Source organism: Cryptomeria japonica, chromosome 1 (assembly GCF_030272615.1).
Source record: "Cryptomeria japonica chromosome 1, Sugi_1.0, whole genome shotgun sequence".
NCBI lineage: Eukaryota > Viridiplantae > Streptophyta > Pinopsida > Cupressales > Cupressaceae > Cryptomeria > Cryptomeria japonica.
Genome location: NC_081405.1, coordinates 93,669,743 through 93,683,704, shown reverse-complemented (window position 1 = coordinate 93,683,704; position 13,962 = coordinate 93,669,743). Strand labels below are relative to the sequence as shown.

At 33.3% G+C, this 13,962-nt stretch overlaps 1 protein-coding gene across 2 annotated transcripts; it reads right to left on the bottom strand.

The window, feature by feature from the left end:
* Positions 1-498: 498 nt before the first annotated feature.
* Positions 499-7,998, bottom strand: LOC131041987 (DNA-directed RNA polymerases II, IV and V subunit 9B). 2 transcript variants are annotated; one of them, XM_057975272.2, is made up of 5 exons: positions 7,842-7,998; positions 7,582-7,657; positions 6,548-6,706; positions 1,069-1,185; positions 499-836 (listed from the first exon to the last, which is right to left on the bottom strand). In XM_057975272.2, the coding sequence occupies exons 1-4, from the start codon at positions 7,868-7,870 to the stop codon at positions 1,105-1,107; spliced, it is 345 nt and encodes a 114-aa protein (XP_057831255.1). In that variant the 5' UTR covers positions 7,871-7,998; the 3' UTR covers positions 499-836; positions 1,069-1,104. The 2 variants fall into 2 exon arrangements, with proteins under 2 accessions (XP_057831255.1, XP_057831256.1); XM_057975273.2 differs by having other exon boundaries at positions 499-832.
* Between the last annotated feature and the right edge of the window lie 5,964 nt (positions 7,999-13,962).

The window sequence follows — 13,962 nt, the reverse complement described above, 5'->3', positions numbered from 1 at the left end:
TCTAGCCTCACAGTTTTTGCACAAAACAATTTCTAATAATTGCATTACAAGCGAGCAAAACATTATATAATCAAGTTTCAATAACTTATGTACATCAGATCTAACCTGACAATTTTTGCACAAAACAATTTCTAATAATTGCATTATAGTCATGACCCTTCTACTTACATCGACAACAAAGAATCACAGATGAAACCATGAAAAAGAGAAACATTTATTGGAAAACAACACGAGGACTGGGATGCAACCATCACTAGTTCACATTAGGCATGCACATTCAGAACCGTTGAATTAATCCAAATTTATTATGTCATTCAGATGAACTGAGTTTTCAATTTCTATCAATATTAAATTTTTATTTATCCTTTATGCACAGTTTTAAGTTTTCTTCTTGCTTATGGAAGTGATTTTTTTTTAGTAACCTAAAACATAAAACACCCCAAAAACATATTAATTATTCACAACAGGAAATAGGATTTCTGATTGGTGCACACCCACTAAAACAGTCACCATACACCTATTCATTTCAATATTCACAGGCAACATCAAAAGCTCATGTATTTTGTACAGAATGTAAAGTTTTCCCCCTTCAAGATTACCAGTAATTCACATCATGGCCAGTCGCTATCATCTATCTCTAATATGCTTAAATACAATGCCAGTGCACCTTTTGACTGTACTGACATAACGTAAGACCGTCATAGTCAGACAGCAGTTTCCTCGATATCATTGAATCTACTTCCATCAGAGTCATCCACAGAAACACCCGACACTCAAAATGGATGTTTTGCTTGGTAAACAGGTGGCATAACATTTTGTTAGGTATATACACCTGGCTACAATGGCAGACAGCATGTTATCAGCCATACAAGAAAAAAAAATCAAAGTAGACTAATACAATACCAATATGCATGCAATCACTCAAGAAATGATAAATTTCTCAAATTCTTTATTACATTGAAATACTTACTGCCGCCTCCAAGTTTTGATGTAACAATGAAATTACAATATCCGCTAAGTAAATAAAAGTATATGCATTTGGTAAAGAAACACAAAAACTTAACTTACATATGGACTTGCAATTCTTGTTATTACAAGAAATGCTTAATCTCTCCATCGATAACCACAGTTAGGGTTGCAACAAACAAAAAACAGAGTCATGCCTTCTTCTCCTCTGGCAGTCGCCTGCATTAGGTATTATTTTGTTAGCTAAAATTTTGTAAAAGACTAAAAGTTATATATCATTCTGTTATGCACACATCATTATATAAGAAAATTTAAGGGTGGCCAGGCAAGGATTAACAACATAGAAAATAACCTACAGCAAATAACTAGAAGATGCATTCACACTCCTGCTTGTTGGGTAGAATCTTTACTACATTGCACGGCATTTCCTGGATGGCACAACATGTTTCTGGAATGGCATGCTGGGAAGGCATTTTGGGGGAATGGCATGGTATGACAGTATCAAATTTTCAATATATAAGTATTAAATAGGAAATATTTTACAAGTAGAGCTGTACATGACATCAAGATTCACATGTTGAAACTCATATAATGCACCAAATTCAAGATTCAGTGATCAAGATTCATTTAATCGAGTATAGCCAGCAATTAAATTCATTGTTTGTGTTATGAATACAAATCCGCAAATGGCCCAAAGTCAACAAAATATCCAAAAAGCAAATATGTGAGCATTAAGGGTGCATGTATAATTCAAGCATACAGATTAAAGGGGTGTGTATCCAGTGAGAGGAGGAATGCATGCCACTTATAAGAAAGACCTATAGTATCATCAAAAGGAGTAGGAATGCATGACCATTATGAAAAAGATCTGTAGCATCATCAATGCATCGGGGCATTTCACTTCATCATATGGGGTGCCTCTAACCCAAATATTACCTCCAATAAAATTAATCAAATATGTTTAAAAAGAATTAACAGCCTTAAATATCAGGAATATTTGTCTGAATTGCATTTGCATAAACTGAATTAAAGATCATAGGATTGTTAGTATAGATGGCATCGTGGCAGTGGATTTAAAAAACTGCAACTTAAAGGTTGTTTTTGATATCCTCCTTTCTAACATCCTTTCTTTTTTGCTTTGATATGTTTTCCTAAATGATTTTAAAGTGTGACAGATGTGGGAAATCCAACCATCCCGAAGATGATCAAGAGATATCACACATATCACACACCTCCGTTACACATTTTGTGGACATCCTCATGTTTTTTTAACCGGAAGGGAAAAGAGAAAAGTGGGATAGAGCCCAGGAATCTGGATGCGTCCCCATGTAACCCTGGTCTTATATAGATTGAGAAGTACAGATTTCAACCTTGCACCGGATATGTTAACAATTGAGATTGGAAAGGATTTGCTTACGATCTTCAAATCTTCTTTCATCTCAGGTTTCAAATTTCAACTTTCAAATACTTGAACAGATCCAGTACAGAGATTGGAAATGTCAAGCACAAATTCTTTTTTCAGTTGAATCCAGAAGAATTCGGGATTCCTTTAGACTGCAAACAAACTAATATTCAACGGAAAAAAATGTATTGTTTACTATCTTCTTGATGTAAATTTTAGTATGGAAAAAGTACTAGAATAGTTTAGCCTGAATTTTAAGTAGTTTTGATATGGACTGCATATTAGAACTGTTTTTTTCCCTAAAATCTGTTATTTTTTGTGTTTTTTCACTGAGTCCAAGTCTTGGTCTTGTGACCATGATTGATTCAACTTCCTTGAAACTATGTTTTCTAACTTTGATGGCAAGCTTGGTCAGGAAATGATGACTAAGAGGTATATAATCCTAACATACTAGAAATCAAGCGATTGAGCTCTTTCGCTAACCTCCCATAGAGGCTCTCTAGAGACAGATATACCATGTTTTCACAATTTGAACCATTAAAGCACACTCACTGCACTGATTATTAGATTCACAGATGTCAAAAGGATATGAGCTCAGCCTTCAAATTTCCAAGGCTATATGCCAAGAGATCATCCCCACAAAGTAACTCAGGATCCAGTGGCGCCCAAAATCGTACGTCCATCCATCTATTACTTGATAATAGTCTATTATAATAAACCCTCTTCTCTATTATCGATTCATTCTACAATGTTCCCTATTACATAACATGATGATGGTTTTTTTGATTTTCCTTCAGTAAACTACTCTGCAATAGATGCTTGCTAGATTCTATAGTACCATCAATAAACATGGGCCATCCACAGGTCAACAAAATGATTGTTAATCTCAATCAATGCCACTTCAGTTTGTCCCTAGCACTAATGTACAATTTTCCCAAGTTATAGGTCAAAAGTTAAAACCGTTAATGAAATGACAATCATATTCCTAATTTGACAACTCCTCAAATTACAGCTCGGGAAAAACCTTCTTATCATAAAAAATTGATTTACTAATATTAACATATTTTCTAGCATGAGTAGCTTCTCATTACAGCTACAACTAAAGTCTCTTTAAAAAGAAATATGAAATTCGTACACATCGGATGCCTGAAAAGCACTCCATAATCCATACTAATTAATAATCCAGTACTTCATATTCAAAGTAAATTATTCAGTAGATACATGCTGGACGAAATATATATTCTTCAATAAATTAAAACATTCAAGAAAGTCAGAACTATTTTCCCCTAAGCAACAGGAATCTTGTTTGTACAAATATGACCTCCAAAATAATCCTCCTGTTTCAGTGTTATTAGCAATTTAACTAACCATAATGTCCCAGGTGTTTCAAAGACTTGTTTATTGATGTAATCCCCAGAAAATGTTTTAGCCACTCCAATGGATAAAACCATAGTCACAGAAAACTACACTGAGGATGAGGAACAAATTCCCATGATTGCACATGCATCTTCTGATTACTAAATCTAAATAATATAGCACTGCCTTTATTTATTTACTCCCATATCCTGATTTAAAATAGTGTCTACATAACTGTAACCATACCCATAGCTCCACATCCTCAGATGACTATGGATAAATCAATATGACCCTCCCAATATAATCCTCCAGTTTGAACATCATTAGCAAACTTTACTAATCATAACATTCTGTTGTTTCAAAAATTGATATGCTGATGCAAATTCCAGAAAATGGTTTTTACGCTCCATTTCAGGCATTTGGAGTAAAAACATCTATACTAATTGTGGCTAAAATTTATCAAACAATTGCAATACTAGATATCATGTAAATGTCAACTTCAGAAAATCCATGAAACAGCAAAAACATACAATATCTGGTCACCTTTTGTGATTGAATTTCTCACTAAAAGGCATTTTGTTCATGAAATGCTGAGTTACACATATAAAACAATTAACACAGACATATTTTCCCTAAACCAGCAGGTATACCATTTGACCTGTACTGAATGCATCAGCCAGGCCTGAAATAGAGGGATCATAACCTTGACAAATAGAAGGATTTAATTCAATGTTCTCGTGGCTACTGTGTCCCCATGTTAGCATGTAATAGAATCACTTACAACCAGCAGTTCTTAGCAGGGTATAAAATTCTCAGGCTCCCTAATTAAAAGGGTGTAATGTCCCCATTTTGAAAAAGAATTTAATGGTTAATATTAATAATAAGATTAGCATTTAAAAGAACAAAAATAAAATGAAAATGAAAATATAAAAGAATAGAATTAAAAATTTAATTAAGTTAATGAATGGACAAAAGGCATGAAATGATAGGTTGCGACTCTCCCAAATATGAGGTATAAAAGGGGAGAGGGGGGTGATTTGGGAATCAGAAGTGCAGATCTGATTTAATAAGAAGTGCAGATCTGATTGTGAAAGGTTGTGTCCGTTTCAATGGGCAGAAATAATGAGTTGCACTCTTTCAAAGGGTGTGTCTCTTGCCAAAGGGCATACATGATGAAAAGGTATGACACTCCCTCACATTGAGAGATATAAAGGAAAGGAATCAAAGCATCCAATGCGAACATCCATCAATCAGATCAGAACAGAACTGTTATTAAGATTCAGGCAAAACCAATAATGATATCTAATATTGATATTAATTGATTCCTATTACTAATTATATTCTGATTATATATATATCCTTAAGCAATAGTGATTATTATCAACTGATTCTTATTATTATTATATCCCGATTAATGTATTTGCATTAATAATTACTGGCATTCACGATTTGTTATGAATGGTTGCCATGGTTTGAGAAATGTGATGATGGAACAGTCAGCGACCTTTCAAAGGGGTCACGGACACTAAAAGGCATGACAGTTGGTAGTGGTCTCTCCACCCACGATAGGAAGGATAAATACCTTCCAACAGACATGAGGAGGAAGAAAGGGGAGTTGGATAAGATAGGAAGGTTGCTAGCAAGGATTAATAGCGAATATGGTCAGCAACAGGTATGTGAGGATTCTGACTTAGCATTCTTATTTAGCATTGCAGCCTAACAAGTCATTCATATTGTTGAAACTAAATTACTACATATGATCCTAATTAAGATAGATTTTAATAATACGATATAAGGGTGGGAGTGTTATCCAAGTCTATATTAAGATAATTACATACTGTAGGACTGGTAATTAAAGAATGAATTTAACATAGTATATATACATAGTATATACATATATATATATATATGTTGATGTAATCTAAGGATGGATAATACCACCAAAATCTGTTTATAATCTGGAATAATACTGTATTTCAATGTAATGCTGATAATATAAGGAACAACATAGCAATTATAATGAAATAATGGCAAATAAAGGACTAATGATGATAACAAGATATTATTAACATAAAGCATTGATGATAACCTGATATAACACACTAACATAATATAAAGGAACTTGTGACGACAACGTTAAGTATAAACAGTTATGGTAATTGTATATCTGTGATGGACTGAATTGGACATTAAATATAATTTCATTGGAATATAATAAACAAGATTGTTCATTGTATAAAAGGGACCCTCTCTTAGGTATGCCACTCCATAGTGGATGCTTAAAACCTGTGCCACATGGAGCCAAGAGGGGTGTAGCATCTGCTCTTGGGCTTAAGAGAGTAGGTGGTTGTGAAGAGGGGGAACGGCGATAGGACACCTCACTGGGTATGCCACTCCATGATGGATGCTTTAACACCTGCCACATGGAGTCGAGGGATCTAGCATCTACTTTTGGGCCTACGGTGGAGGGTCTCTTGGACACCCTATCCAGCTAGCTTACCCTAGTGCACTAAGAATTGGATAATAAAGAATGGCAACTAACCTACAACCTGATTTTATCTAACAAATATAATACTAATGGTAATTAATACATTAAAGAATGGTATCACTCAATCTAATTCATTAGTATATGTTTCAGTTTATAAATATTACTTCATATGTGTTCTCCAATTTTGTGTTGCGGGAAAACAGTATACAAAGGTACTCCCATAAACTTAATTACCTATTTTAGATTGGGACAAATTTAGATTAATTTAAAGTATAACTACTTAGGGGACATTAAAAAGGGAATGTAAAATGAAAAATACTATTAAGGAAGCTTACCTGGAAAAATACAGCCTCCCCATGATTGCAGGCAGCACACCGTACAGTTTTAGTGCGGGGAAGAGTGGGATCACTAGCCACATCCTGCAAAACCTGTGTACGCTCACCTGCTGCATGATGTATCTCATTTCGATAAACACAATTGTTTTCTGCAGGCTCCTGCACGGAATTTGAGTTGAGTCATGCAAACAAGAAAAAGTAAAAAAATTCAATTAAGCATTTAAAACAAAGCCCCCATACAGCAAGCATGTCCAAGGGGTTGTGGTGTAATGAAAATGAGGCACTCATAAGAGCATGAGCCAGGTTGAAATCCGTTAATTTAACTGTGATAAGGTAGCTTATGTGATACAATTATCTACGATCCATATGTTTTCACGGAAATTAAAGAAAACGTTCTAGAAGCTTAACTCAAATAAAATAAACCAAGCAGAAAAAATGGGTAAAAAGAAATCATGGAAGACAGCATAAATCACCAAAATTTCCAGAATACGAACCGAGAATACATCACGAAATATGAACCCAGCTAAAAAAGAATAATGACAACCAACAGAACGCTACCAATTAAGAATCATGGGTATTCGCCCATTATAATTTATAAACCAAGTGAAGAAAAGATATTCATGAAAAACACATGACTGGATGCATTTATTTTGGGTTGGTTCAGTGCATTATAATTTCATTGCACCAGCAATACTAAAATTAGGTTATCAGTAGCTCACGGTTCTCTAAATGTCATCTCTATTTGTAATTAAACCCTTTTTTTGTAATATAACACTGGCGATGGGTGACAAGCAGACATTTGGACCAAAATCAGCCCCCATATGTGAACAATCCAAGAAAATTCATGTTTGACGGATTTTCTGTGTTAAAGTCCTATGTTTGTATGCTTTTAGGGTAAGATGCAGATCCAGTGTTCAATCCTTGTAAATCAAAACCACTTTACTGAGTAGAAAAAGATAAAAAAAAATTAAATCCTATATTAATTGTCTGCACTGAAAAGCTAAGCTGAAATTACTGTGTGGGTAATTACTGACCTGGTGATCACAGTTCCTACAAGCATAGAGCAAGATCTTCTGTTCCTTGTCATCCTTTGGGTACAGTATGTTGTTACTGCAAACAGCTAACAATACAATCAGAGTTGTAACCCATTACATAAAACTAAAACAATGCTTGAGAGATGAAACCAGAAACATGAACAAATTAACATGTGTTGAAAAAAACTTATCGAAGCTGAAATCTTAGGAAAAGAAAAGTGGGATGGTTTCTTAAGAAAGCGGTAAAATAGTTACAATACCATTCTCTACAAAATTTCATGGTACTCATGGTTGCAGCTTGTTGGTATCAAGACTCCCTGCGAACTGGTCTTTGCTGTGTTTTGTAGAGCTTTCCAGAGGCAATTTTAAAAATGTTAAATGCGTCAACTGAAATGAGGTGAATATATATTTAAGGGACACGTGTAAGTGTTCACCTATGGGTTATAAGGGTTTTACTTTAGGGTTTGTTTATTCGCGGGAGATAACACCGACCCAGAAATTGGACATGGTGGAGGGCCACAGCAAAGTAAGTTAGAATACACTATATGGGTAATTTAGGACAAGTATCCATTAGCATGCTTGTTACTGTCGTCTTAAATTGTATTATTAAGAGAAATTTTTAATGCTAATTGTTCACATAAATTTTTGAGGAAAAATTGGAAACAAATAAAAAAGAGAGAAAAATTTGGAGAGCCACGTTGCAATCTTCCTAACAAGCAATTGCTTATTTCCAGGCCCACTTTTTTTTCAAAGCTTATTTTTAAGTTTTAAGCTGCTCCACTTAAATAAGAAAAGATACCAATTTATCCTTTCTTCTTAATTAAAAATTTGCATAAGAACACTTAATTTTAAGCAAAAACTGTGCTTGAGTAGCCCCATGGGGGCATGGGGTTATCACCTCAATAATATGTCACGTGAAGGGAAATGAATCAAATTTTTGGAAGGAATGGCTTAAAAGGGTGTTGAATATTTGTAGGAAAGATCTCATGTTGTGTAGATCTAATCAAGCATGTGAAGGTGATTTGTAGTTCATGAAAGTGATCTTACATTTAGCAAATTTCTTTAACGTCCATTGCTTTAAACTTTGTTTTGTGTCCTCTATTATGGATTGGTTTATTAAAAATGCTTGAATAAAACTGTTAATTAAAAGGGCTAGTTCTTCTAGATCAAGCCTCTCGATTGGACTAGCTTTATAGTTGTGAAAGTGGTCAAAGACAACACTCTTCAATGATGCAAATGTTTTACATTGATTAGATGTGTAATTAGGTTTGATTTAGTTCTCATAAGTGAAGTGTTTTGAGAATGATTATCTTCTCAATGTATATTTTTTGATAAAAAAATGTTTTTTAATTAATGAAAAGTGTAATGCCTTTAAATACCAAGATATAGCAATAAGTCGCAAAAACATTTGCTAAGATAAAAGAATTGGTAAGAGTTTGCAAACATTTAAATTTGGGTCAATTATGTGTGGCATGGGATTAGTCTTGCATGTTATGAGATTTATTTCGTGATAAGGAAATAGAAATATATATGCAAATAATGAATGCTAGACATGGAGCAATAGTGGGTATAACAGAATGACAAATATATAGGAAAGTGTGCAAATATAGATAATATAGGGTTGAATGTGTGGGAAGGTGTAAATGGAGATGGGTGAAGGGTTAATGAATGAGCTTAACTTTGCATAAGAGTGTTGCATTTGTCAATATGGAATTATATTAAGTAATTCCATCAAAATGGATCCAAGTAGATGAAAATTGACATGAGTATACAAAATTCATGACAAAATTTTCTCCCACTTTAAGGTGCATGTGAATCTTATCATGAACATGTATCATTAAGTAAATGAGCACTCACAAATGTACATGTAAAGTAAATTTTCACACATAAAAGGATATCGAAGTCTACGTAAAGTAATGGACCCCACTAGATCTCATTGTGTGATCTTTTAGCATGTGTCTTCATGAGAACCAACAAAAAAAGAACACATGCTCAATGAAGGTAAAGCTAAATTTTTTTTCAACAATCATGGGAGAGGGAAGAAGAGAGTAGGGTTAAAAACATTTCACCTCTATAAAAAAGTGGTCATTATAATGCTTTACCCATTGTGGTATTTGTAGGATGATATTGCATATTGAGTATTGTCATGTCATGTTATCTCAATCCTTTTGAACATAGTGATGAATCTTTGTATTGACACTTGTGACTATTTGCAAGTGCAACAAAGGAGCATTAGCAATATGACATGCCCCCTTTATTAGTTTGCACATCCATGAGATGCAAGGATTCGAGGAAAGGAAAAAAATAAAGCTTGAAATATAAATATAAGTTAAGTACGTAAGTGCATAAGTCCTGTAAATTAAAGAGTGGTATAGATAGCTCAATGTGAAAGTTAGCCAAAACTTTTAGGCATGACAAGCACATGAGTTGGTGATAAAAAAAACTAGTATAAATTTTATGCCTATTATAGGCAATTGAAAATGGTGATATAACACTGAATGGCCAAGAGTGCTTGTGTAATTGCCTATAAAACTAGGATAGCCATGCCCTTGTTGTGGCATTGTGGTGGCATTCAAGAGCGCAAGCACGCAATGGTTAAGTAAGGCAATAGGTCCCTAGGGATGTAGTGGATCTATATGCATTGCAACCAATAAATTTGTGGGGAAGGTTATGTAAGAACCATTGTGACTCTAGGAGCACAAATAAAATGTGGTAGGTGGGGAAGGATTTATGGTGCCCCAGATGTAATAAAATAACTCATGGTAAGACAATAAGAAATGGGGAAGCAAAGTGTCACTCAATATCATAAGATCATGTGGCCATGCACACATAATATAGCTACACGATATGTAAGTGATAAGCATGGGCGTACAAGTGTAATTTAAGAACTAGATCATGGTGAGGTACATGAATAATAGGTTGCCATTGTTAATAATTGTTTTCATTGATGTCAACCTACAACTTGTGTGTTGTCATTAGTGATATGTTTGGATATGATGATTATTTGTGTATGGGGAGATTCTTGGACGTTCTTGTCACTGATTGTGGCAAATGTTATCATTGATATAGAGTATAGATGGATGATGCTTGCAGTTGCTTTGTGTTGTGAATGACCACCTTCTTGGTGTCTAATGTCTACACTCGGTATGATGTATTGAATGATGATGATGATGATATCATATTAAGATGAGGATTAGAATAATGGCAATAAAATGGATGTGTTTGTGTTGATCTTGTGCATGCTACAAGATGGTGGTTATTGTAGACACTCAAAATTGTCCTGTCACTAACATCGCTAATTATGCTTCTATATTAATTAAATAATTTTAATTGTTTAATTAATCTAATTTCATTCTTCTAAGTCAGTAATCTTATTTTCCATCATAAGCTAATTATTCTACATTTTCTTCTATTCTTCTTCTAACCATAATTTAACTATTCTTCTAAAATTAATTAAATAATTTTATTATTTAATTAATTGTGATTTTTTACCTTAATTAAGCAATTTATATTATTTAATTAAGTTCAATTTCTATTCCTCCCATGATGAATTTATTTATTTGAATTATCTAATTATCTAATTATGTCCTCCAAAATTAAATAAATTTCTTAAATTTATTTGATTTAATTTCAAGTCAATAAAATTTCCTCCAAATTAAAATTCATTTAATTTCTCATTAATTCTAATTTCAATTTCATTTAACATTTTCGAAAATCAAAATTCAAACCAAATTACATTTCATGCTAATTTCCCACATCACATGCCAAATTACTAACTACCACTAACATCCAATCAACTCTCAATCAACTTTTTCTAACTATCAATCACCTTTTTTTAACTAAACAATCAATCTGATTAACAATTCAATCAAATTAGTCTTCTAATCAATCAATTCAATTAACTATTTAATCAAATTCTCTGACTAACCAATTATTTTGTTTGACTCCCAATCAAGCCAGCTAACTCCCCAATCAATTCAATTAATCTCTCAATCAAATTTAGTCAAATGAGCAAGTCCCTCCCACCAACTTGTCACATGAAATTTCAATCATTGATCAATTCAGTTCTCAAATGAATCTCAACCATCCAAATCATTCTTCCAAAATCTATAATTTCGATATCAATTTCCCTATTTCAACAACCATTATCTTCGAATTATTGTGCTGACATTTTGCAGGTCTTTCACAACGCAACTCTAAGAGCCATCCTACCACAAGAATCAGAAGAAAAATGGAAGTGAGATGCACAAACTCAATAAGAGGTTCCTAATATTTCCAATTTTGTTTTCTTATTGAATTTATTAGTATACTTTCATTGATGTTATGGATTTTAATTAATTAGATCGAGCTTGGTGATTTCTCATTAATCTAATTAAAACAATAGCGAATTTCCCTGCAAATATTTATGGTGAACCCGAAATGAGCAACTTTCTAACCTTCTAATTTTTTTATTCTTTTGCAGATCACAAGATCAAAATTTTGCAACCATACCCAAGCTCTCACATTCGTTAAAGTAGATTTATGTATTCGTCGCAAGCTTATTTTGCATTTTTCAAAGTTATATTTCACATTCGTTCGACATGATTTTTGCATGCATTTTAGAAAATTTCATACCTATCAAGTAAAAAGAGCAAAGGTATAAGTGTCTTCCTCTATAAGTTTCATTTTCTCTGTTATGTTTTTTATTACTCTAATCTGTAATTGGGAATGAAGTTTATAAGATGTCTCATAGAATAAAGCCTAAGTTTTTAGGCCATCATTTAAGAGCAAAATGAAAGTGATTAAACAAACATCAACAAATCTTGGAAGCAGAACAATCACTCAGAGCGCTTGATGAATACATTGAGCTTACCAAATACTAGATGCACGTGGTTGCTTATACTTAGAAATACAACATGAATCTTGAGCTGATATTGATGTTTTGAATTTATTACCAATTTCTAGGAATTTGTGATTTTTTTGTTTTGCAGATTTTTTTGCAGTTAATAGTAAGCTTTTTCACATTTGTGACCAATGATTTTCGCATTTCTAAGTATTGGATTTTGTATTTTGTTAATTATTCTTTTCGCATTTGTCTGATTGAGATTTTACATTCGGTTGACAAAATAAAATTTTCCTAATTTCTATTATGTTTATGTTAGCATATTTGGTTTTTCTATTGTTAATAAGTCCTATCTCCAATGTGTGGCGAATGATATGTCGAAGACCAAAACTCTTGAAAATTATTGTATTCACCTAAAAATAATATGAAGATAATTGATTAAATATGCAGTTATTTAATTAATCCCCCTTCCCAATTAATTGAATTCACAAGTAATTTGATTAATTTCCCTATTCATCTACTTGTAAATAAATATAAAAGATTTGTTTATATAGTTCATTTCATATCCCCCTTTTGATTAATTAATTCTAAATTCATTAATTCCCTCCATTTAAATCAATTCTTCTAATCTCGTAATTAAATTTAACGAATCCAAGTTTGTTGAGATTAATTATCTTTTTCCTATTAAATTCAAACATGAGCACATGGCTCCTAACTTCTAACCACATAGCCTAACCACCCCCTAACCTAACCCCTTCTATCTAGTCCTGGGTCTAAAGTTAACCCTATCCTATCTTGCACATCCTAACCTCTTTTGTTTTAACCCCATGTGGGTTGGATATCCCCTACTTGAGACACATGGCACTTTAGCCACATGTCCTCTCTCCTTGGACACTTGCCCTCTCATGAGCAAGGTTCCTTGACACTTGTCACCATAGAGATGACATATGTCCCTCCTCCCGACCTCTTCTCCAACTTCCTCAATCTCAGCCCTTGGTATCTTTAGATCGAATCTAGACTGTCGATTCCTGGCACCTCAGCTTTGGCCTTGGAATTCCTATAAATACCCCTCATTTTGGAGCAACAAGGATCCCTTGCATCCTATATTTTAGCATCATTACTATAGGCATTTTATATCTTAATCATCTAGCATAATTGACAATTAGATCAATATTACCATGTTTAGAATAACTTTTAGCATGTTAATTTAGTTTCCATTTATCAATCATGTAGCTTAAATAATCATTTTAGCTAAATCATCCATCAATCAATCATGCAATAAATCACTTGCATTATCATGAAGTAGCTACTCAACTTTTAAGTTGCCACTTTGGAGGTCATTGCTCCGCTGAGAGCCAACAAAACCAACACCTTCAAGGTCCTCAAAAATAGAGGAAGATGGGACATCTCAAAGGAGCTTTTGGTTTGCTTTTATTTAACTTTCAATATGCTTCATAATTTCATTTATATTGGGTCATTAATTGTGCATGTTTATTACAATTGACTCTAACTAATCAAAAGGGGGATATGAAATGAACTATATAAATAAATCATTTAGA